This window comes from Parasteatoda tepidariorum, chromosome 7 (assembly GCF_982258835.1).
Source record: "Parasteatoda tepidariorum strain Cologne lab strain chromosome 7, Ptep-v5.0, whole genome shotgun sequence".
In the NCBI taxonomy this organism is placed as follows: domain Eukaryota; kingdom Metazoa; phylum Arthropoda; class Arachnida; order Araneae; family Theridiidae; genus Parasteatoda; species Parasteatoda tepidariorum.
The window spans coordinates 98421578-98446725 of NC_141761.1; the positions used below are offsets into that span (position 1 = coordinate 98421578).

Here is a 25148-nt window from a genome sequence, read left to right on the forward strand (position 1 = left end):
GAAAGGAAAAGAAAATTAATTCACTTATCCTTTTAGACAGTTTTATGGTATACAAATATCTTATTTCTTGAGTCTTGTGCATTTTTTTTTCATGATTAAACTGTGAAAAATACACAACAAAAATATTTCACTTTAGGCAAAAAATTATAACAATTCAAATGTATTATTTTCTATTCAATAATTAAAAATATCTAAAAATGTTAATTAACTTAGTTTCGGTTAAAGGTGCAAAAACGCACGATTTCAAGGAATATTTCTTATTAACCTCCTAAGGCGTATTTTTTGCACTAATTTTATTTTTTTGCTATTATCAAGGTTCTGAAAACATCTATTAAAAATTAGTAATTTGATTGGAGTAAATACTTCAGTAGAGAAATTTTCAAATTCTGAATAATGATTTAGCGAATCATGAGCAACACACCATTTTATTTCGTAAATAAAATACCCTTTTATTTCGGAAATTTAATTTGACCATCTAACCATTCTATGCACCGTTTTATTTCTTAAATAAAATATTGTTTAATGCTGAAAATTTTTTACTGTCTTAGAATATGCAGCTTAAGCACATTTCCATGAAAATGATACCACATTTTATAAATTTTCTACTCTTGACCCAATATGGGTTAATTTAAGTCATTTTTTTTAAAATATTCAATCGTAATCATGAGCTTACTTCCCTCTAAACTGCATATATTTTTAAGTAATATTTAATTGCATTTTCTGTCATTATTCAAAATTTAGTTGTCAGGAAGTTAAGAAGGTTCAGAGGCTTGATATATGGACTAAGTACAAATATAAATATTAATAAATCAACTGAAGCGGATGAAAAAGGAAAATAAGTCAAAAAATCAATAATCAAAAAAACAATAAATTATTATAAATTGCTCTTGAATGCTATGTGCCGGTTTCCTCAATGCTTAATTTTTTATTCGATTAAATGGCATAACATGATTTTCATGACATTGTCCTTGACAACTTTACTTTTAAATAAACTTTCCTTTAATATGTTTAGTTGTATTTTTATCTTTTTAAATATAGTGATTGATAACACTGGGAAAATTTTTTTTGTTTTGTTTTGTTTTTCCTGTTGCAAGCTACGGTTTTTTTAAGTGACATTTTCAGTTTACTTTTTGTGGAAATGTACAAGTTTAAAAACATCACGCATAACAGGGGTTGCATAAATGTGGAGACAAACAAAACGGAATCAGGGCACATCATCTGGATTAAAATTGCATAGGAACCAATGCCCGCAAATGTCGCTATATGCCACTAGGGACGCTTTTCTATTCGTATGGTTCTAAAAAGATCATAATAGGTAAGCTTCTCCATTTTCGGGCATGGGATGCAATGCTAATCCTGAAGATGTGCCTTTAAATTCCTCAAAACTTTGCCGAATTATTTCCACGACCTCTTGTTAAACATGACGTTTTTAAATTTGTACATTTAAAACTAAAAATAAAAATGGAGTTTAAAAAAAAAACTCTGTATCATTAAGAATAACTAATTTCAGATTTAAAATCCCCTCTTCTTAATTAGGTAAGATCAAATATTTGTAAAAATGCAACAGCAAAAAAAATGTTCCCCTATGCAATTTAAAGACAAAATCATTAAGTAAAACAAAATTGCTGAAGTCAAAGCGCCAGATTTTTTTTTAAAGTTTTAAATGAGAACGTTCGAGAGAGATTTAGAGTTATTTAAAAGAGGGAGTTTGACACAGGAAAACGTGAAAGTATGTCAGATCATAATTTACAAAATAAGAAAAACTTTTATTTATTGGTGAAAATGCATCTATATAGTATGTCTGCCATTCATAACAAATTGTAATCGAAAAGATGAATTTCTTAGAGACAGGCGTAGCGTTCATTTTTAAGGAAATTTTGGTGTTTTTTTTAATTTTAAGAGAGAATTTTTTATTTTATTTTTTATTTTTTTATTTTTTATAACCGGCGTTGAACAGCAGACCCAATTTTGTGTTTACGACTGCTAATGTTTAACTCCATAGCCTTGTAGTTTTGAACCCAATCTAGAAGACAAGGAAACTCCTGGATCAGTACCCCCAGAAGTATGATTTATAGTGTGAACATAGAGGACTTAGTGACCCGACTGATTTAACGTGCATCAGTCACCATGTACTACACAGGGAGTCTTCGGCGAGGTTCGAACCCACGACCTCTTAGACATAGGCCCAGTACCCAACCAACCAGACTATCCTGGCCTAATAGACGGTTTGCAATTTTTTGTTATTTGTTATTATTTTATTTGCGCAAATTGCATCGATACTTTTAGTCATTTTCTACATCAAAAACACATTTTATGGAACCTGTAAATGTACTATGTAGTCAACGTTTAGAAACGTTTTGAGCAATGTTTACAGAAATGTGTTATATTATTTATGCATAAAACAATTTAATTAGATCCTACAAGTACAATCTATTTACAAAAACAAGAATGAATTCATTTAATTTATTTTGCTTACTTTACTCATTTTATTTTATTCATTTTGTTCCATTTATTTTATTTTATTTTATTTTATTTACATTATATAATTTAATTTAATCTAATTTAATGTACAGAATTTTTATTTCTTTCTTTATTTATTTCAGATTTCTGAGAGGAAATTTGTCTTCCAAAAACTGTAAAATTGAGATTGAAGGTGAAAACGCATTAGTAAGTAGTCAAAGATTTCTGTTTATAAGTTCTTTAAAATTAAATATTAATATTTTCACTTGCTTTGTCATTACCATTCTGTTATCTTTTATTAATGTTTGAAAAATTTGCTTATAACGCGACTATTTTTCTCAATCAACTCAACTTTATTATGCAAGTCAAAATTTCGAATGATTATAAGTAGAAATAGCGCAGTCATGCTGAATCGTCTCAGGAAGCATATGCTGCAGCAAATAAAAATTACAATTCGATAAACGCAATTATTTTTGTGAAATTTGCTCCTTTTTCAACTTACCTAAGCAGAATTTTCACAAAGCGAAAAATAACTGTTTGCATGTTTTAAAATATGTTACAATTAATCTAATAACCTAAAGCATATACCAACATAACAACCAAATTTCTGACGACGTGTTTACAACCTTGCTTTCGTGTCCGTGAGTGTGAAATCCTTCAATTAATATTTCGACTATTTTTCTACTAGCTAGAGAGCTCAAATATCTATTGAAGCTCCAGGCTTGGGGATAATTCAAATTTCAATTCATTTCTGACCATTAGGAGAAGAATTGATATCGTCATGTTATCACAAAACAGAATTTATTGCCGATCAGTAATTTTGACCTCTTTCTATCTAGCTTAGTGTGTTTGAATGAATGGGGAGATGATGAATGTGGAACAATGATGATACAATGATGAATGTTGAACAATGATGATACATTGATGAATGTGAAACAATTACAACTTTGTTAACACAATCCACTTTGTTAATCCTAATCTTTGCTAATCCAACCCTATTCAAGTCGTTATTGCTTTTTTAATGGAGCGAGTTAAAATTTGCATTTTAATTCCAATAAAAATTTTGACCACTTTCTGTCATAAACTAGACAAAAGAGACAAAGCTAAGAAGAAGAAAATGACAAAATAAAACAAAAATGTTAAAACATTTTTCAAGTGATTCAAAGAAGAGTTTTTTTTTTATTTTACTGAACTAAAGCGAAAAATATATAATGTCATAATTTTTGTAATCCCAATAATTAAAAAAAATTATGCACTCAATACGTTTTTTTTTTTTTGTTTATCTGATCTAAACCTGAACCTTATACGTTCCTTGTTTACCTAACCTAAACCTGAAACCCTCTACGTTCCTTGTTTACCTAACTAAAACCTGAAACTCTATACGCTCTTTGTTTATCTAACCTAAACCTGAAACCATATACGTGTTTTATTTATCTAATCTAAACCTGAAACCTTGTACGTTTTTTGTTTATCTAACCGAAACCTGAAACCTTGTACGTTTTTTGTTTATGTATCCTAAACCCTAAACCTTATACATTTTTGTTTATCTAAATTAAATCTGAAAACCTATACATTTTCTGTTAATCTAACCTAAACCTGAAACCCTATACGTTTTTTGTTTATCTAACATAAACCTAAAGAATTTATCTAACAAAAAACAAAAAAATAAACTTTTATCCAAATTATTGAAAACTGATGCATCGTATGTTTTTTGTTTCAGATTTCATAATATAATTTTTTTTCTCTTGTTAGTTGGTTTGAAAAATGTAATTGTTTCTGTATATTTCTAATAGTTTTTCAGCGTTTCTTTCGCTACCAATTGATGCAAATTAATGGCATAATTAATTGAAATAATTAATATCAACGTATTTTATTTTTTTCAGAATTAAATTTCTTCCCCGAATAGAAAGTGACAAAATGTTAAAAGTAGAACATATTACGGAAGAAGAGAAGAGTAAAATTAGAGAGGTATTTGACACTTTTCTTATAAATACTTCTGACACAGTACGAAATGCAAAGTATAATAATAAATTCGGGTAGTTTCTCAAATTAAATTCTTAAAATGAGCTCATTAAATTCTCAAAGTTATAAACTGGACTAGTCCATCCAAGAAGATGCCAGCATGGAATTTACCTCTGAGGAAGGCCATGGCCCATCCTGGACTGGCGCATCATTGAAAAAGAAGAATTTTAATGTTTTTTTAAGATTATTCATAAATTTATTCATTTACTTTCAAACATTGAATATTTGTAAGCATTGTAAAAACAAAAGTGCTTTTCATATACAGTACTAGTTAATTAACTTCAAGAATAATAATTCTAGCCAAAAATGAAGTAAAAATTGAATGCATTTTAAGAGTAGCAAAACAATATTTGGAAGCCAGGAAGATACAAAAACGCTATCGAAATTTCCGCAGGTAGAAAGGACACATGAAAACCAATTTGATTGTCCGATGAAAATTTATTTATAATTTATAACAGTCGTTGAACAGCTGACCAGATTTTGGGTTTACAACTACTGAAATTCAACTTCGTAACCTTGCAATTTTGAACCCAATCCAGAAGACAAGAGAACTCCTGGATCAAGTATCGGAAACAATTTTGCTTTCGTGGAGTACTTTTTTGATGGAACTAACCCGCATTTGCGTTACATGGGGAAGAAAACCGCAAAACTTCTCATGGTTAGTCTGAAGGCAAGGGGAATCTGACCTCTGATCCGTCTACCGCTACGAATATTTTACGTCAGCACTGTGGTCGGTGCAAGCTGGATGCGGAATTCGTATCGACCAGCCATCGCTGGGATTCGAAACCGGTTCAAATCATAGGAAGGCGGACGCTCTATCTTCTGCGCCACTCATGAAAATTGAAGCTATTTCTAACATTGACATTACTAACATTAACTCATCTCCCTTCCTCAGGCAATCAAACAGTTTATCGTGTTTCGTCACCCGCCTTCCTCAGTAATTATTCGTTAGATTTTAATTGAGCACGGTGTGTTAGATTTCGATGTATTTATTTGCGCACTCTTTTAATTTATTTCCATCAAGGCTGCTAAAAATAGGTACTAAATGTGGTCACGATGAATCAAGCTGTATTGCATTGCTGCTGTAATTGCCAGACTGATATAATCTATTCTGTACAGACCAATACTAATCTATATAGATTAATATATATTTGTTAAAAAACAAATTTCAAAAGTACACACATTGGGGGTCACTATTAAAATTTATATGAAGAAAGAAAATTACAAGACCCGGTGAATCACTATTGTAAAAGGCGGGTGTACTTGAAGGAATTTTTAAAAGAATTGTGTTTCACTAGACAGGCATTGATGTTCTCTCACATCATTAATTACTTGTCAAATTTCCTACACAGTTTACTTCGCTTAAATATAAATTTGTAAAAATGCTTGTTTTTATTTTTGAAACAGTTTGAAAAGTGCGTATTGAGGGCTGTGTTTAAGAAATGCCCCTTTAAACCATTGAATTTACTATAATAAACGTTTTATTTTTCAGCTCAAGAGCGTAATAGATCACGAGCTTACACCGGATTTAGTCGAAGATAAATCCTTATACTACCGCTTTTTGAAAGGTAAACAAATTTTATTTATCATCATATTTTAACAATATAGTGAAAAAAGAAATTCATATATATGTTACCGTTAAAGTATAAATGCAGTTATTTCATAGAATACCTAGTTATTCCATTAAATAACTGATCGTGTCCGTTAAAGTGTGTAATATGTTATTAATTTGACACTTTAACTAGTTATTTTATGAAATAACTAGGTATTCTATAAATTAACTAATAAGAGACAGTTAAAGTGCAAAATAAAAATTTATCTAAAATGAAATAACTAGGTATTCTATAAATAAACTAATGATAGACAATTAAAATGAAAAAGAAGCAATTTATCTAATTTATGCTAAGTGAACCTGGTTGTGAAGCATGTGTGTAGCAAAATCGTATTTTTAGCCACAGATGGCGCCACTGAAAAACAATTTCAAGCAGGCTTTCTGATATTGGTGAGTTGCATTTGTAACAACTACAACACGTTTAGAAGCAAATAGTCTTACAACTCCAGTTGTTTTATATACTTCTTAATTAAGTCGTCCCTGACCGAACACGTGTTGTTGGAAAAGGTTCTAACTTAGATATTATGTCTTGCTTTAGATCCTAATTGTTAATAACATATCTTCCCTCTATATTTGAAAAATCGTAAGGGACACTGCAGTTGCTGTTTTGTGTGTCTAACTTAAATTTACATTTTGTTTTGCTGTGATTAATTAAATTAAGATTTTGTGTGAAAAAGTGAACGAGAATTAAGATGAAATTAAAAAAAATTTACATTTAATAATTTGTTCGAGAATTATTAACTGTTTAACTTGTAAGAAGAAATACCATACGAATAGCTCTACAAGCCGCAGACCAAAATGTTTTTTGGGGAAATATTTACGATCCAGAAGAAATAAGGGTTGAATGAGAAGCAATTAGGGAAGTTGGCAAACGAAGCAACTAGGAACGCGGAGCGCACTACAAGTAGTGAAACAACTGTAGTTGCTACTTTTTTTCGTAGTTTGTAGTGTAATATGCTGCTTTTTTAAACAAGTAGTTTAGCTAGTAGAGTGATACAAAAAAATAGTAGTTTATAGCTATTCCTGGCATCTACTTTATACGAACAGGTTCTAACACAACCAATTTTTCGAATTCGATCGGTACTAATCTCCGCGGGTCAAAGGACGCAAATTTAAAAACCCTTGTGACTGTGAGTTAACAAAAATTGTATAGTCACTTATGACTGATATTTAATCTAGTCATTATGAAGAATAGATAATTTATCCCTTTGGTCACTCTTTCACATGCGATTGTTTGAATGTACACTCGTAAAACAGGTTCTTTCAAAGGAAGGAAATATATTTTCGATTTACTTAATTTCTAAGAGGAGCATTAAACCCTTAACGAAATTGCAAGTATTTGATAATTTTCTAGCATATCTTAAATTAAATATTCGCTGTCAAGAAGGACATAAAAAGTTGAACACCAAATGAATAAATTTTAAAACAATATTTTACAATAACAAAATGGCTCGTGTAAACATGAATAAATATTTCCGAATAATTCCTTATGTTTAATGTAACCAATTTTTCATTCAAAACCATTTTGAACATATAATATGTAAATTAATTTCTCCAGCAGTGAAAATTATGCAGGTGTAAAGCTCGGTTTCATAAAGTAACGAAGTAGTCCCTACAATTCCAAAATACAAGTAGTTTGTAGTTAACGTTTAAAAAAAGTAGTTGCAGTTAACTACATTTGTAACAAAGTAATTGTAAACGTAGTAAACTACAAGAATAATGCAGTTGTGCCGAGCTTACCTAACCTTAAACTCTTTAAAGAGTTTTTTTTTTAAATTTTAATCTTTTCTAAGTTATATACTTTGCATGCATAAGTGTATTGATTCCATAAATGTGTATTCATTTTCTCATAACTTTATTTACAGCGAGAGATTTTAACTTAAAACATGCTGAAGCTCTTCTAAGAAAGGTATTATTTTTAATTAAATAACTATTATATTAATTATTGATACAAAGTTTTAATCAAACTGTAGTTTTTTGATGTGAAAAACATTATAGAGTTATGATGTTAATATTTATTCTATCTATCTAGTACAGCTGACCACCGGACTGTGTAGGGATCAGGGAACTGGCCTTACATCTGATCCAGATAGCAAAATATGGTTTATCTTGACTCAGCAAAAACTTTTTAATGTAAACCTAAAAAGGTTTGTTAGACTGTTTACGTTTAAATTTTCTAATCTTGAAACAAGATCGGTGACAAGTTGCAATATTCTACGCACATTACCCTGATCCAAAACCTTGGAAGACGACCTCCTATATAAAAACCTTAAATCGAGGTTGAATCGGGGTTTTCAAGCGTGAAAAAATCTTTTAATGGAGCTAGTCTCAAGGTGAAAATAATCTTAAATCTAGGTAATTATAAGGTTTCCTTCCGCAAAGTCTTGTATGCTGAGCTAAAATCCACTTTGCCTCGAAATTTTAATGGGCAATGCAATTTGATCCCATTTGCTAGTGACGTCAGCTAAATCGTAATTATGGACCTAAGTGACCATTGTACCTAAGTGGCCATTGTACCTAAAGGTCTGGTTTCTTAGGACAAGCGCCTTATCTGGGCGTTAGCGGGACGTCAACGTCCCGCTTACGCCAACAAAAGACTGGTTTGTTAGCTCAAAGCCTGGTTTCTTAGGACAAGCGCCTTATCTGGCCATCACCGGAAAGTTGACGTAGAGCTGACGCCAAAAAAATACTTTTTTGTTAGCTCAGCGTGAGCAGTCGGTCCAACGCAGACATTATCTCTCATTGCGCATGCGTTAATAACGTAAACAAATATTTATTTTGAATTTGTATTGATTTTGTTTTTGTCGACCAGTGTTTCAGAGAACAAATAATGACTTTGTCCAAGAAAAAACACATTACAGCTGAGCTAAATGAAGAGTGCTATGTTTAATGAAGAAGCTATGCTTAATGTCAAAATCAAAATCTTGGCTGATTTCAATGTGCTGTTGGATGTTGTCCGCCATTGCTTCTGTGGTTAACGTCACGTTGTAATCCAACTGCAGTTGAGTTGGACGGCAATTGTAGTTCAAGATGAGCGTTCGATGACGTATACTATCAAACTTATAAACGGACCAATCAGAGGTTAGCGCTGATTTCCAGCTGACGGCGTCCTGTCCTAAGAAACCAGGCCTTAAGTGACAATACTTTTTGAAAAAGCTCTAAAAAATAATTTTTAAATCCTTTTAGGATGAAAGGTTTGAAACTGCAATATTTTTGCATTAATGAAAAATGGTTTTTAGAATAAACATTTTCTTGATAATAAAAAGAAAATTCAGACACAAGGTTGCCGTAGGGTTACATGCTTTCTGTGTCAAAGGCTCTAGGTTCTAATCCCGGTCAAGGCATAAATGTTCTTTCATTCTCTGCACTTATCATCATCTGTCCTTACTGTGGGAGCACCTAATATGGTGTCTAAAAAATTTATAAGTGGCCTACAAATCTACCCTAATACGCCTAAATTGATGAACCAGGTGGATATTGAAAAAGAAATCTAGTATAACCTCTATAACAACTTTAAATAAAACAACTTAAAAATAAGAAAAAAAGAATTCATTTCGAAAACCAGCAATTTAAACTTTCCATTAAAATGTCAATGTCATGATCTTGATAATAAAAGATATTGAAAAATTGCACGCATGGGTGATATGCAAAAAATAGCATCTGATCGTAGCAAAGATAGATCGACGTTATGTTTCCTTTAGTTGCACATGTTAGTAATTTATTTTTGTTATGATTAAAACTGTTTTATCGGCAGGATGCCAGGTATGTCGCATTCGTTATTTGAAATGAATCTTTTGACATTCGTAAAGAAAAAAGGAATGCTAAATGATGAAATAGAAACAAATCACCATTTATGGTTTTTGAGTTGTCTCTCCTTTACTACTTTTTTACAACGTTCTTATTAACTTGCTTTAGTATTTTTAACCATTAAATCCTGCGGTCGAAGGTTTGATCACTGTTCGTCCAACTAAAACCTTCAAATCTCTATGGGAACATAATGAAAATCCAAATTTCCATTTCCAGATCGCTTGAAGTCGAGTTAATAGGGATATTGACAGACTAAGTTATAATTGGGAATTAAAATTTTGATACTCTTCCAGTTAGCTAAACCAATCATATTTTAATTGGGCTCCATGTTAAAAGTAATAGCAGTACTTTTATTTAAGTCGCTCTGGAGCTGTATGATGAGCTATTTTACTTCATTTTATAACCAGCGTTGAACAGCCGGCCCAATTCTAAGTTAAAGACTACCAAGGTTTATTTTCGCAGCCTTCTTATTTTTGACCCAATCCAGAAGACAAGGGAACTTTTGAATCAACCATGGGACAAGCTAGCCTTCGTGGCGGACTTTAGGAACTAACCCGCATTTATGTTACATGCAGAAGAAAACAACGACAACCTCCCATGGTTAGCTCGACAGAGAGGGGATCCTAACCCATGAACCGTCTACCCATAAGAACATTTCATGCTACCGCTGTCTTTTGTGCGAGCTGGAAACATCATTTGTACTAACCAGAAACACTGGGGGAGCGCTCAATCCCCTGATCCACTCCGGCTCGTAGAGAGCTATTTTATATATTTTATTTTTATAATCGTCGTTGAACAGCCGACCTAATTTAGGGTTTACGATTATTAATATTCAACTACGTATCCTTGTAATTTTGAGCCCAATTCAGACGACGAGGAAATTGTGGGATTAAGTATTAGGAGAAATTAGTCTTCGTGGAGGACTTTTCAATCCGCATTTGCGTTACATGGAGAGAAAAACCCTTAACGGTTTGCCTGACGGCAAGGTGACTAACCCATGATCCGTCTACCATTGAGGATATTTTACGTCAGCATCGTGATCGGTGGAAGCCGGATGCGGAATTAGTATCAACCAGCCATCGCAAGGATTGGAACCCGGTTCACCTCACCGAAAGGCGAGCGCTAAATCCCCTGAGCCTTCACGGCTCGTAGTGAGCTATTGATGACGGTCTGGGAAACTTCTCTGCGGATGATCAAAAGACATGCCATCGCAATTCTGATCCTCCTCCGAGGAGATATCTTCCCTGCTTTGGTAGCTCGGCGTCCCGCGTGCGATAAAATATGTCATTGATGACCAAGACCGTGCAGGCTGATCAGACTGGTCATTCACCCGCTGACTAACCACAGCCAGTGATGCTTGACTTTGGTTATTTACTATTTGAACCTTGACTAGCCTTTAGCTCACTGTGGGTCCCTTGTTGAAAGACAATGCAATTTTCAGTGTCTAGAAGCCCACCTAGATTTAGATCAACAGGTTGCAACTTGTGTGCAAAGTAAGGAAATTGTTCGCAAAGCTGGCAAAATTTCCCCATCTTGCCTTTAATCATGAATTCCATGAACCTTTTAGCCGACATATGACTGCTGCTTTGTTTTACAAGATGTTTTGTAATTTCCGTCTTTTTACAAAATTAAGTAAAAAAGTTATGATTGTGTCACAAATTTATAAGTAGTTATGATAAAAAATATAATCATTTTCAATCTATTATTATTATTAGGCTATTTTGTTCGTGGAATTTACCCAAGAAATGGAAAAAAAAGAGCAAAATAAAGTTTAAAATTATTTTAAATTAATATCTTTCAGGATGAATCTTAAAAACAATTCTAGTCGAAAGACGAATGCATTACTGCCTCAATATACAGTAAAACTGGTTTTTAATGCTTTTAATAACTCAATCGAACTTCCTAGTCTTAAAAGTGAGTTATCATAGTTTGGAAACATTTGTTCTTGTCCTACTTAAATATTAATTTTCACTCCTTAATAGGCAGTTTCCTACCCCTTCTATACAAAGTTTCTAAACATCGCATTTTGCAACTTATTTCAAATTTCTTATTAAAAGTAACTTGATAAACATAACCTAATTAGTTTATAAGTAAATGCTATGTAGTTTTGGATAAGAATTCTGCAAATTACAGGGTGTCCGAAAAGTATTTCAACGATCAGATAGCTCGAGATGGAAAATATAAGTGTACAGGGGTGTACCCAAATGTTGACAAAAGATGCATTCAGTAATCCTAAGCTAGGCCTCACACCCTGTTGGTGAACCGGGGGGGGGGGGGAAGAATTTTTAAAAGAAAAGTATTTTGAGACAAAAATACCTTAAACTGACCATTTATTCAGGTTGGTTCAAATCTAAAAAGGTTAGTTTGAGTCAGAAAATGAATCAATACTATGAACCATTTCATTCTAGAACATACCGATTAAAACGACGATGCATCGATAAATACATATCCTGATGGAGAAAAAATTTACGTATCGTGTCACTTAGAGGCTGAGGCAATTTTTAGGAAGTGGGACTAAGTTAAAGAATAGATTTTTTGAAAGAAAATTACACTTGTATTTTTAGATTTTTGATCGGATGAATATTTTTCGAGATAAGTGAACATTTCTATACTTTTCGGACACCTGTATATTAATGCTGTGATTACATGGCAACATTTAAAATTACATAAAAATTTGAATTATTGTACATTAGAATTTTATCTTCCATTCTCATTCTCATTATTTTTTTCAAGCATTTATCCGACAGAAAAACTTATCTAGGAGAAAATTTTAAGGATTATTATCCACCTGAGGTAAGTATTGAAAAATTACATTAATATGTATTGATTCTGATGATTAATTTATAAAAAATTTAAAAAAAAATGAATTTCGTGTTTTAAGTATAAAAGCACTAATTATTGGAATTTATGGAGAAATGTGAAGATATTGTCAATGATAGTGCGGGGAAAGAAATTTTCGACTATGACAATCTTTTTCTATCTATAGGTACCTTAAGACTGAATTGAGTTAGCATGTCTTTTATACTAGAGAATTGATATTTAGTAATTGTGGTGGTGCAGCGATACTCTCCCACCAGAATTTTATTAGGAATTAAATTAGGATTAAAAAAGACCGAGAGAGCTGTGTTAAGTTCACCTGATTTTGAGTGCTTGTGGTGAGAGCTGTATTAAGTTCACGTTTGAGTGTGTGGGTCTCTCCTGTGTTGCTATTTGCAGTCGAGTGTGTGCAAGAGCCCGTTGTGTGTAAAATGAGACTGAGAAGCAACAGCTCGAAGGGAATGATGGCGCAGTCACAAATAGCAAGTCAACATTTCAATGCGTACCATCCTTCGAAGAAGACGTGTTCTTGTAGAAATGGGAGTTACTTATGACGTAGGCGTGTTCATATTACGTAAGGGTCACCAATGTGAGGAATGAAATTTTCGACTATGCCAATCTTCTTCTATCTAAAGGTACCTTAAGATTGAATCGCCTGTCTATACTAGAGAATGAAATTTAAAAATTGTAGTGGTGCTGCAATATTAACATGAAGAGATTGAAGTGGATTGGACACGTTCAGCATCTGATATGCTTGATAACAAAGTATAATATGTTGTGTTTCACACTAAATGATAGTTCACTAAATGAACTGAAAATATGAACTGAGGATACTAAACTAAGAGACAGTAATATAATTCACATGCTTAATTTCGTATTGCGAACGCCTTACCATTTATCTGGTTAAAGTTGGTGTTCATTTTAGCTGCGATAGACAAGTCATCGCTCAGCCGATTTTCAAATTATGTGCTTTGTCCTCATCACTATCTCTTCAAACAATCTTTCTCACTTGCTAAATTACTTTAGTACTAAAAATATCATTATAATTATTTTACTTATTGTAAGTACACCACCAAAAGTGACCTCGTCAATAAACAGGCTGTCAATAACTGGTGGCTTAGCCGTTTTATTACCTGTTACTTTCTTTTTCGGCAATGAATGAATATTTTGGTGGCAGTTATGTTTTATTGGCCATGCAGAGCCGTGATGGCTCAGGAGATAGAGCGTTCGCCTTCCGACGAGGTGAACCAGATTCGAATCCCAGCGATGGCTAGTAGATACAAATTCCGCATCCGGCTTGCACAAATCACAGTGCTGACGTAAAGTATTCTCAGTGGTAGACGGATTATGGGTTAGAGTCACCTTGCCGTCAGGCAAACCGTTGAGGGTCTTACTCTCCATAAACCGAAAATGTAGTTAAATTCCATCAAAAAGTCCTCCACGAAGGCAAATTTCTCCCAATAATTGATCCAGGAATTCTCTTGTCTTCTGGATTGGGTTAGAAATTACAAGGCTACGGAGTTGAACTTTAGTGGAACTTTTAGTAAACCCAAAATTGGGTCAGCAGTTAATCGATGGTTATTAAAAATAAAATATTTTCAATGCAATGTATAATGAAAAAATACACATTGCATGGATATACTTCAAAAAGGTATTCATGCCAAAATCGGCTTTCTTCCTCCAAAAAAAAAATGAAAAAAATGAAAGGTAATAAAACAACTAAGACATTAATTATTGTTTATTTACTTTGGACAATTGATCACATTTGAGAGTATGTCCGAGATCTATCATGCATTAATTCTTTGTACTCTTTCAGTATATCAAGGAGTATTTACCTTTAAGTTTCGTTTGTTTTGATAAAGAAGGCTCTGTAGTTCTGTATTTAGATTTAGGGAGAACGGATCCTAGAGGTGAGTTTCCAATTTATAACTTTTGTATCGATACCTCTCTGATCTCTCTAAGAATTAAACTGTCCACTTTTTAATCCCATTTATGTAGAACCTGGCAGTTGGTCATTAACCTCATCTCACAGCATTATAATCATTTTAATTAAATAATTCAGAAACACGGTGCGTTGTTTAATTTCTACCATTAGGGGTACTTTTTCGCTTTTTATTGTTTCCAGTAGAGAAATTTAACAGAGACATTGTTTCACTTTCTATTGTTTCCAGTAGAGAAATTCATCAGAGACATTGTTTCACTTTCTATTGTTTCCGAGAGCGAAATTCATCAGGGACATTGTCTCACTTTCTATTGTTTCCAGTAGAGAAAAATCCTCAGAGACATTGTTTCACTTTCCATTGTTTTCGAGAGTGAAATTCATCAGGGACATTGTTTCCCTTTCTGCTATTTCCATCAGAGGAATACATCCGGGAACCAAGATAATAGAAAAACCAGCGTGCAGGTTTTGTTTTTAAATTCCAAGATGCTTTTCTGTGAGGAGTAAATTGTTACCTTTCTAATATTTAAATCAAACATGCTTTTTAAAGTAAAATGCCGTTTGTCAATATCTCCAGCTAACAGTTCCAGTTCCAGTTGGTCTCCAGCGAAGACATTTCATCAGTAAAACCATCTCTTTCATCTTCCTATTTTTATTTTTGTATGAAGTAAGAAAGATTTATTTTACCTTTTTGATTCAAATTTATACCATTTTAATAAAGTATACTCTCGATATCTCAAAGTTGAAGAGACGCTAAACAAATTTATAGATAGTGAGTTTCCGAGATGACTAGTTCAGAACAAAATATTTCTAAAAAGTAGAAAAATATATTATAAATTAGTACTCTGAAAAGTAGAGTCTTGAAACATAAGAATTACTGTTAATAATTATGCATGATTCCTTGTACTATATTTAAAAGTTGCACAGATTGAGATTATGCAGGACTTGGGTGTTTGCAGAACGGTTCTCTGTGTGATTTTTTTTTTCAAATTTGAAACTGCAGAGATGAAGACAGTTATTTTAATGTAAAAACTTTTTTTTTCTCTGTAAAAAAACGGAAGCTGAAATTAATGGTCTCTACTAATGAGTTTTCAGACTGGAAACAACAGAAAGTGAAACAGTTTCCCAAAGTACCACGATTTACTTTATGAATTTCTTTGCTATAAGCAACAGAAAGTGAGGCAGTCTCCCGAAGTACAACGGTTTACTAAATGAATTTCTCCGCTGGCAAAACCAGAACGTGGGGCAGTTTCCAAAAGTACCACAATTTACTGGATGAATTTCTTTGCTTCAAGCAACAGAAAATGGGACAGTTTCCCGAAGTAAAACGGTTTACTGGGTGAATTTCTCTGTTGGCAAAAACAGATCGTGGGGCAGTTTCCCATAGCACCACCATTTACTTGATGAATTGTTTTGCTTTAAGCAACAGAAATTGAAGCAGTTACTCTAAGAACAACGATTTACTGAGTGAATTTCTCTGTTGGAAACTACAGAAAGTGCAACAGTTTGCATAAGAAAATAAAATTTAAACTGCTGCCTAGTTTTAAAACAACATGTTATTGAATCCTTAGCAAGCATTAAGTTGCTGAAAGGCTAAAAGTGCATCAGTTTAATGAATTTGAGTAATTTAATGAGGCGGATGATTGCTAAATTTCAGAAGTTTGAGATAAATTCGTCAACAGAGTAAACAATGAATTTTGCGGTATTAAAATGTTATTGCTAGCTCTAATCAAGCATCTGAAATCCATTTTGTTGTACTATTACGACTCTATAACGATTTCTTAGAAAGTTGAAAGTTCAGCTAACCCTTGATTCGATTGTCAGATAATAAGCGTAAGTAAAACCAGAAATAAGCTAATGGATTTTAAATGTTTAATGATTGTTCACGAGAAGTCTCACAACTAACATCGTGTCAATAACTTTAAAGTTTATACACAGATAGAATGAAATGATAAATTATGATTTGCCCTTATTTCTTGTCCAAAATTCTAATAGGCTGGTCTAAATACTCATTTAGGAATGTTTTTTTCATAGCTCTTTCGCCAAGGAGAATAGAAAGTTCATCGTTTAAGTGCATTACACTCGAAAAAATTTTTAAAAAAAATATACACCACCGAAGAGCCACTACATTATGACCACCCTGCTAATAATATGTAGGACCACCTTTAGCCCTTAAAACTGCTAGCACCCGCCGTGGCATTGATTCCACAAAGTGCTGATAGGTAATCAGAGGTATCTGGTACCAAGCGCTCACCAATTGGTCCTGCAATTCCCTCACATTGCGAGGGGGTAGAGTGGCAGGACGAATTTCGTTTTCCAAGTAGGACCACAAATGCTCTATTGGATTAAGGTCAGGTGAATTAGGGGGCCAAGACATGGCTTGAAAGTCACTGGAATGTTCCTCGACGATTCGACCCTTATGACATGGTGCATTATCCTGCTGGTAAACACCATCCCTCGCAGCAAAAACTGTTGCCATTAATGGGTGAACCTGGTCTGCAACTATGTTCAAGTAGCTTACAGACGTCAGGGATTGTTCTATGAGGATTATGGGTCCTAATGTGCCCCATGAAGACATTGTTCCTGGACGAGAAACCATAAAAACCTGGGCGAGCCCATTGTTATTGATGGAGTATGGTCATAATGTAATGGCTCTTCGGTGTATATACTACCTTACTTTAAAAAATGACCTGGGCTTTAGGACGGACAAAAAGTTATACTATGAGAGTCTGACACGAAATATTACTTGAAAGTTGCTTTTAAGTTTGTTGTCAAAATATATTTTCTATTTTACACGCTTTTATTTAGTTCAAATTATTAATAAGTTTTAAGTAAAACAAACTTAATAAAGAAAGGCTCTATGTCTCATTCAGATTTTTAAAAGAATATTTATTGGTGTAGACTTTCTGATCTGTTGTCATCTGAAACAGAATGTAGAAATAAAATAACTATCCGAACCAAAGGATAATGCATTTCAGGCATGAAGCATATTTATTGCACTTATTCCCGAACTGAGCACTGGTACAAAATAATCAATCTAGAGGGGTAACCAACGATGGGATAAAGTATGTCAAATTTGAAATCAAATTGCTGCTTTGAAACAAATAATTGAAACACTGTCCTACATCAAATTTGCCTTAACTTGTTATTTAAAAAGATTGTCGATGCATACAAGTGACGTCATAGTAGCTAAATCGTGGCATTTGTAAAGCCAATCAGGTGTAACTTATTCTGAGGCTAATCAGGTGCAAATTATATGCGTGACGTCTCTTACAGGTATCCAATTAAATCTATTTTAAATCCTCATGGTTAGGCATAATCACTTCACTTCTTCTCGAGTTTCAGGCACACAATTTAAAGAATCCAATGATATGAAACAAATGTTTATTTTTTGTCAATTTATTTACAGAACTTTTTTATAGGGCTGCTTTCCTTGTTTACTTTCAAACAGCTTGTTCAGTTTGTTGCATTCAATTTGGAAGAAAATTTTAGATTAATGACTAAAGAGAGCATAAGGGTACGTTATATTTTTACATGGTATTAATTTTGATGAAATATGCATGCTAACTTTTGCAGATTATCAGGTCTGTCAAGAGCACTAGCACTCTTGAGTAGATAGTTGAAATGTTTGTCTCTGACTTTTTAAATTTTCCAAAAGTTAGATTCTGGCTTGACTTATACACTAATAAATTTCCAACAAAATTCTCGGGAGAATATTAATATTATTACTTAGTAAATATTAATTTAAATGTATCAATGCAAGATTAGAGTTAAAGAAATTTTTAAAAAAATCACGTTTTATGTCATAAACTTACAAAATACATTTGTTCCAATGATTGAAATAATGCAAGACCATTATAAGAAAAGATTTAAATAGCACTATCTGACACGCACTTTTTAAAATCCATAAGCATTTTATTACAAAGTACTCGATACTCAATATACTTGAGTATTTGGTGTCCCGCCTTGTTAATCACCGGTATTTGGGTAGAGAGCCAGGTTGGACTTTAAACGTTGTTTGTGATCGAAGCTATCAGACTGCACTCTCACGGATAGCTATTGGCTACAAAAAAAGCCATTCTTTCAAGGATGGGAGAAATCTTCGCTATCAGCACAAAATGCTTAAATTGCTCTCTAACGGCTAGCTAGTGACTACTTTAAGTGAAACTCCTTCAAATATTGTGTGAAAATCTTCCCCATTCGCGCAAAATGCTCAGACTGTGCTCCCACGGCTAGCTAGTGGTCACTTTAAGAGCCTCTCTTTCAAAGATTGTGTGAAAATCTTCCCCATCTTCACAAAATGCTCAAACTACGCTCCCACGGCTAGCTAGTGGCCTCTCTTTCAAAGACGGTGAAGAAATCTTCGTCATTTGCACAAATGACACAATCATATGGAGCTTTTGCCAAACACATTCTAGAATGTTTGGGCCCCACCAAGGCGGAAATTTAATTAAATCCTCAACTTGTCATCACTTTCTTTGAGTTGGTCTTTTGGATCTGGTCTGACTTCGTCAAACTTTTGAGGATTAGAAACAACAACAATAAGGTGATTTTCTGGAACTTGGTAACTCTGTTACAAAATATGTATACAGTTCGTTTGCGTATATATTTTTTTAAATTGTTGTCACACAATACATTTAAATAAAATATATTTGTTAACATACAAATTATAAATATTCTTCGAAATTTTCATATGATCAAACACTTTGTTTCATTTTTTAATATACAGGACCTAACTTTTAGCTAACCGGAGTCAATTAACACATTCAGATAATTTAAGGATCTATTTTAGATTTAGATAGTTATCAGATCTCCCTATTAAGGATTCGCTCGCTATTAGAAGTAATTATAAGATGGAAATATGTTTTGGCAAGTTTCCTTGAATTTTAGCAGCAGTTAAATTAAAAGAAACCAAGAACTGTCCCAATATCAACTTTATTCTTTAGTTTTTTTGCAATGCTTTTTCGCAGATGTCAGACATTTTTAATTTGATACATACTTGAATTTTTACATTCATTTTTAAACTACATTTTGTGAAAACTAGACCTGTTCTTACTTTTGAGAGAATAATATAATTATAATTTATTGTATATTTCTTTTAAATAAATTGTGAATAGAATTTTGAATGGAAAATATTTTAATAAACTGTGTTTTCTTTCCTTACAGCGGGGAAAATCTGTAACGAAGTTCTGTATTATATTAGATATGGATAAACTGAATCTATTTAATGCCACATTTAAAAAAGGTCCAGTATCTTCGAATTTTTTTTTAAAATTATTTATTATCTAGAAATCTGGTTTTTAAGTCACTCATCAGGTACCTTCCTTGATAGTGTGAGGACAGGAGAAATTGATAATGCCAACCTTCATTTCTCAAAAGGTTCCCCAAGATTAAGTCGAGTTAGCATGCCTTATATAATAGTGAATCGATGCTTAATAATCGTAGTGGTAGTTACGCCACAATACTCCCCACTAAAATTTTATCAGGGATGGAATTTAATGCACGGATACCACTAGTTGCTGTATTTGTGAAAGACCAGGAAAGCTGTATTAAGTTCACTGGATTTTGAGCATTAGTAATGGGAATTGTATTAAGTTCACGGTTGTGTGTGTGGGCGCTCCTGTATTGCTATTAGTAGTTGAGTATGTGAGGATCCCGTCGTCGGTAGATGAGACTGAAAAGCAACAGCGCAAGGAGAGCGATGACGTAGTCACAAATAGAAAATCAACTATTCAATGTGAACCATCCATCGATGTGGGAGTTACTTTTTGATAGAGGCGAGTTTTTATATCACGTTCACAGGCCACCAATTTGGGGAGAAGAGAAATCGACAATGCCAACTTTAATCCTTCAAAAGGTTCCCCAAGATTGAGTCCAGTTAGCATGCCTTATATACTAGTGAATAGATATTTAATAATCGTAGTGGTAGTTACACCACAATAGTTAAAAAAAACATGCAACAAAAGCAATTATAATCTCCCTCTCACACACTTTCGTGTCTTCCTCTCTTATGATTCAAGAGCTGTTGATTTTATCTTCCTGCAATTTGGACAGCAGCTGCAAGGGTCAAATTATGCCCTCAAACCTAAAATTCGTTTGAAATTTTCCATAGTTCATTCGTTAATGCCGTTTGAAAAATGGAATTTGGGCTAAGTGTTAAACATCATTTTAAATTAAATGAAAGATTATTCTATTTTTCAAATATTTTAAAGATAACATTACTGTTATTTGATAACTGATATTTCATAAAAAAGAAGTTCATAGGACTTTCTTTGATATTTTATTCATCTTTATTCGTTATGTAAGATAAACTAAATTATCAATTTAAGCGGGGTAGCATAGGCGGGCTGCATCACCTTAATAATTGTATAATAAGTTATCAAATTATGCTTTTAAAATGTGTTCTAAAAACGTTGAACAAGTACTAAGTTCAACGGCGAGCCGTGATGGCTCAATGGATAGAGTGTTCGCCTTCCAATGAGGTGAACTGGGTTCGAATCTCAGCGATGGCTGGTCGATACGAATTCCACAACCGGCTTGCACCGACCACAGTGCTGACGTGAAATATCCTCAGTGGTAGACGGATCATGAGTTACAGTCTCCTTGTCGTCAGGCTAACCGTGGAGGTTTATGTGGTCTTCCTCTTCTTGTAACGCAAATGCGGGTTAGTTCCATCAAAAATCGTCCACGCAAACAAATTTCTCGCAATACTTGATCCAGAAGTTACCTTGTCTTCTGGATTGGGTTCGGAATAGCACTTAGTTGAATATTAGTAGTCGTAAACCCAAAAATTGGGTAGACTGTTCAACGACGGTTATAAAATAAAATAAATTCAACGGTAATTGAAATGAAAATAAAAAGTAATCTACTGAAAACGTTTTCTTATTATAGCACTTATTCGTTTAGAAAAAAACAATATAAAACGTCAGATTATTATTTTTGACGCCAATGATGATTAAGTAATTTTTGGTATTTTGGAATTAATTGAAATAAAAAATGAGCTATGTACGAAACGGCAAAGTTATTGGAGAAAAGATTATTGGTTTTGAAGAGCCTTATAAATATAACCATACATACTATAATTGATCCCAGTGATACTTAATGTTGGTAATATAAGTTAATTAAAATAAAAATAATAAACTTTGGGTAATAGTTTACAATAAGTTTCACCTCTTATTTTTCTGCGATTTGCAAATAAACGAATATCTACGTAAGTAAACCAAGAACCAAGAACATAAAGGTAAACAAAAGTTGCGGTAACCCCTAGGTGGCGTTATTAAAAGCGAAGACCGCAAAATATAGCATGGTAATCAGAAATGGGACTTCAGCAAAACTGAACAAAAATTATAGCCAAGCCAATGGGCATCCGGATTCCACATTAGAGCCAAATTATGTGCTAAAAAGCAAAGCTAATTGAAAAAAGATACGTATTCGGTTTGGGGAACCATAAAAAATCACCATATTATTATTGAGGGTGATAATTAACTATTTTCGTAAATTAATTGAAATAAATAAATACGCTATGTACCAAAATGCAAAATTGATACAGATAACGTTTAATTATATATGATTGCTATAATGGTATTCAATTGTTATTCAATAATGGTAACTGGTGTAGTTCAAATAAGGACAGCAAAAAAAGTGAGTTATAATTTCATAGAAAAAAATTAAAAAGAACCGTTTTCCGTAACTAGTTATTAGTATTTAAAACAGTATATTAAAGGTCAGATAGAGAAATTGGAAGTCCATATTAAGACCTGATAGGAATTCTATTTTAAAAATTTCGGCATTAGTTTGTTGCCACTAATAAATGTATTTCGTACAGAATTTAAATGCAGGAGGGTAATAGGTACCAAGTATACTAATATGTATTTCTGATATGATTATATGAGCTAATAAATTTATTTTTTACAAAACTCAAATGTAGAAGGGTATATAATAGGTACAAAATATACTAATATGTATTTCTGATATGATTATATGAGCTGATAAATGTATTTTTTACAGAACTCAAATGTAATAGGGTATGTAATGGGTACCAAATATACTAATATGTATTTTTGATACGATTATATGAGCTGATAAATATATTTCTTACAGAACTCAAGCTGATTTACTATTTTAATATTTTATTCACCCCCTGCAAAGAAGTGGTATCCAGATAGTATTGTATAAAAATTAGATTTTCCTATTACAATATGTAATGGAGGAAATTTTGAAAATATCATCTGAATCTCACTTATTAGAAGATTTTTATAACTTGTAAAATGAATTTCAGTAGTGTTTCTTTGATTTATGGGTTTACTACTTTAAGTTCCATCTGTTTTATGTTTTATATCATTTGTAATTTTATAAACGGTGTTGCACACCCGACCAAGTCCGAGTTTACGACTGTAAATGCTCAACTTCGTAGCCATGTAATTTTGAGCCAAACCCAGGTGGCAAGAGAACTCCTGGATCAAGCATTGGAATAAACAAGCTTTAGTGGAAGACTTTTTTTATTGAACTAACCTGCATTTGCGTTACAAAGATAGGAAAACCTCAAAAACCTCCCAAGGTTAGCCCGATGGCAATGCTATTCTAACCTTTGATCCGTCTACCACTCAGGATGTTTTTACATCAGAACCGGGAGTAGAATTCGTACCAACCAGCCACTGCTGAGATTCGAACCTGGGTTTCTTCATTGAGAGGCGAATGCTTTATCCCCTGAGCCACCACGTTCAATATATTGAAAGAATTTTAATTGTAACAAGAACTTTTGGAAAAATTCACAAACCATCGCATAACTTTGTTGTCTATTTTTCAAAGAAATCCTTGAGCGTTTTTTTTTATTATAAATGTTAGTGTAATTCTGGATATCCTGTAATATGAATGTAATATACACTATTTATTTGTATACTTTAATTTATTCATTTACTCGCTCAAATTTTTAAATATGTTTCCTTTTTTTATTTTAGGCATAGAAACTTTAATCAATGGTTTTCAATTATATCAAGATAACTATCCAGAAAGAATGAAATCAGTTTACATCATTAACGGTAAGCTTTTATTCAGATTCTTGAGAATAATCTAGAGAATTCTCTCTTTGTTAAGAATTAACTCTTTGTTAAGAATTAATGTAGATTTCATCCTGTAGCAATAATGTAGATCCCAAGTAATACATAAACACAATTGTTATCGACAAATTACACGCAAGTCACCGTGACACTCCGGATTACCGAATTTTACTTGAATCTCCTAGGTGACAGTCATATGTGTTGAAAACATATTTCACGTAATCTACAAAAAAAAATTTTATTTATAAACTATACACATTTTACCACGAAAGTCCGATGTATGGTAGATGTCACCATTCACATTGCCTCTAGGGATACTGCCCAATATATTTGCTAAACATCTTTTACAAGTATACAAATTTAATTTTTATTTATAAATTCTACACATGTTAGTACATGAGAGTCCGACGTGTTGCAGATGTCAACATTCACATTGTCTAAGTGACTATACAAAATGTTTGTTAAGCATTTTCAAGTATACAAATAAAATTTTTATTTATAAATTCTATGCCATGCGTGTGGTGAATGTCGTCAATTACAGTCTACTAAATGATAGTCCAACCCATTTGTCAAACGTAATTGTTTCTCAGTGACAAATATAAATGTCGACTTTCAATAAAAAGGAAGAGTTAGAGTCTGTTTCAGTGCGTGTATATCCAACTCCACAAATGCTTGTGCTTATGTCCTGAAATTTCAACAACGGATTCAAGAGGCAATTTTATTCCCAATCGTATATCCATTCAAGAAGGACTTTTTGATGGAACAAACTCATATTTGCGTTCCACAAGAAGGAAAACAATGAAAACATCCCTCGGTTCGTAAAGTGGCAAAGGGATTCTAACCCATGATCCACTGAGAATATTTTATGCCAGCACTGTGATCAGGGTGAGACGAGAGCAGAAATCATATTAAACAGCCACTGCTAAGGCCGGGATAACCTGGTTGGTAGGGCACTGGGCCCATGTCCAACAGTTCGTGGATTCGATCCCCGTCTGCTGAAGACTCCCCGTGTAGTAAATGGTGGCTGATGCAAGTTAAATCTGTCGAGTCGCAAAGCTCTCCAGGCCCCCATAACAAATAATTATCTCTGGGGGTACTGATTCAGGAGTTTCCTTGTCTTCTGGATTGGTTAAAAATTACAAGGCTACGGAGTTGAACATTAGTAGTCGTAAACCTAAAATTGGGTCTGCTGTTCAACGACGGATGAAAAAAAAGAAAAACAGCCACTGCTAACCATTCACTATCCAATTTTTCAATAGTCAACAAGATATCAACTAAAATGTGTATATCACTTAATCGCTCTTCCATTCATCAACCGATGTATTGATTCTCTTGTCTTATGATTTAATTATCCCATTTAGTAATGAGCATAACTCGCTCATTTCTGTAATAACGAGTAATATCCTATTACAAACATTGTAACTTAACTATGTAT

The 25148-nt window shown here is 33.1% G+C and overlaps 1 protein-coding gene across 3 annotated transcripts in view; it reads left to right on the forward strand.

Annotated features, from left to right (window-relative positions):
* LOC107450336 (SEC14-like protein 3) overlaps positions 1 to 25148 on the forward strand; it is a 50732-nt gene that overhangs the window by 15502 nt on the left and 10082 nt on the right. For 2 of the 3 annotated variants that reach the window (XM_016066104.5, XM_016066103.5), the window contains exons 2-10: positions 2604 to 2667; positions 4344 to 4428; positions 5975 to 6050; positions 7960 to 8003; positions 12635 to 12694; positions 14535 to 14628; positions 18080 to 18174; positions 19824 to 19902; positions 23615 to 23695. In XM_016066104.5, the coding sequence (XP_015921590.1) occupies positions 4378 to 4428; positions 5975 to 6050; positions 7960 to 8003; positions 12635 to 12694; positions 14535 to 14628; positions 18080 to 18174; positions 19824 to 19902; positions 23615 to 23695 (580 nt within the window). In that variant the 5' untranslated portion in view covers positions 2604 to 2667; positions 4344 to 4377. Of the gene's footprint in view, positions 1 to 1188; positions 1537 to 2603; positions 2668 to 4343; positions 4429 to 5974; positions 6051 to 7959; positions 8004 to 12634; positions 12695 to 14534; positions 14629 to 18079; positions 18175 to 19823; positions 19903 to 23614; positions 23696 to 25148 lie in introns of those variants that run through there. The other variant, XM_087168341.1, reaches the window with a different exon arrangement.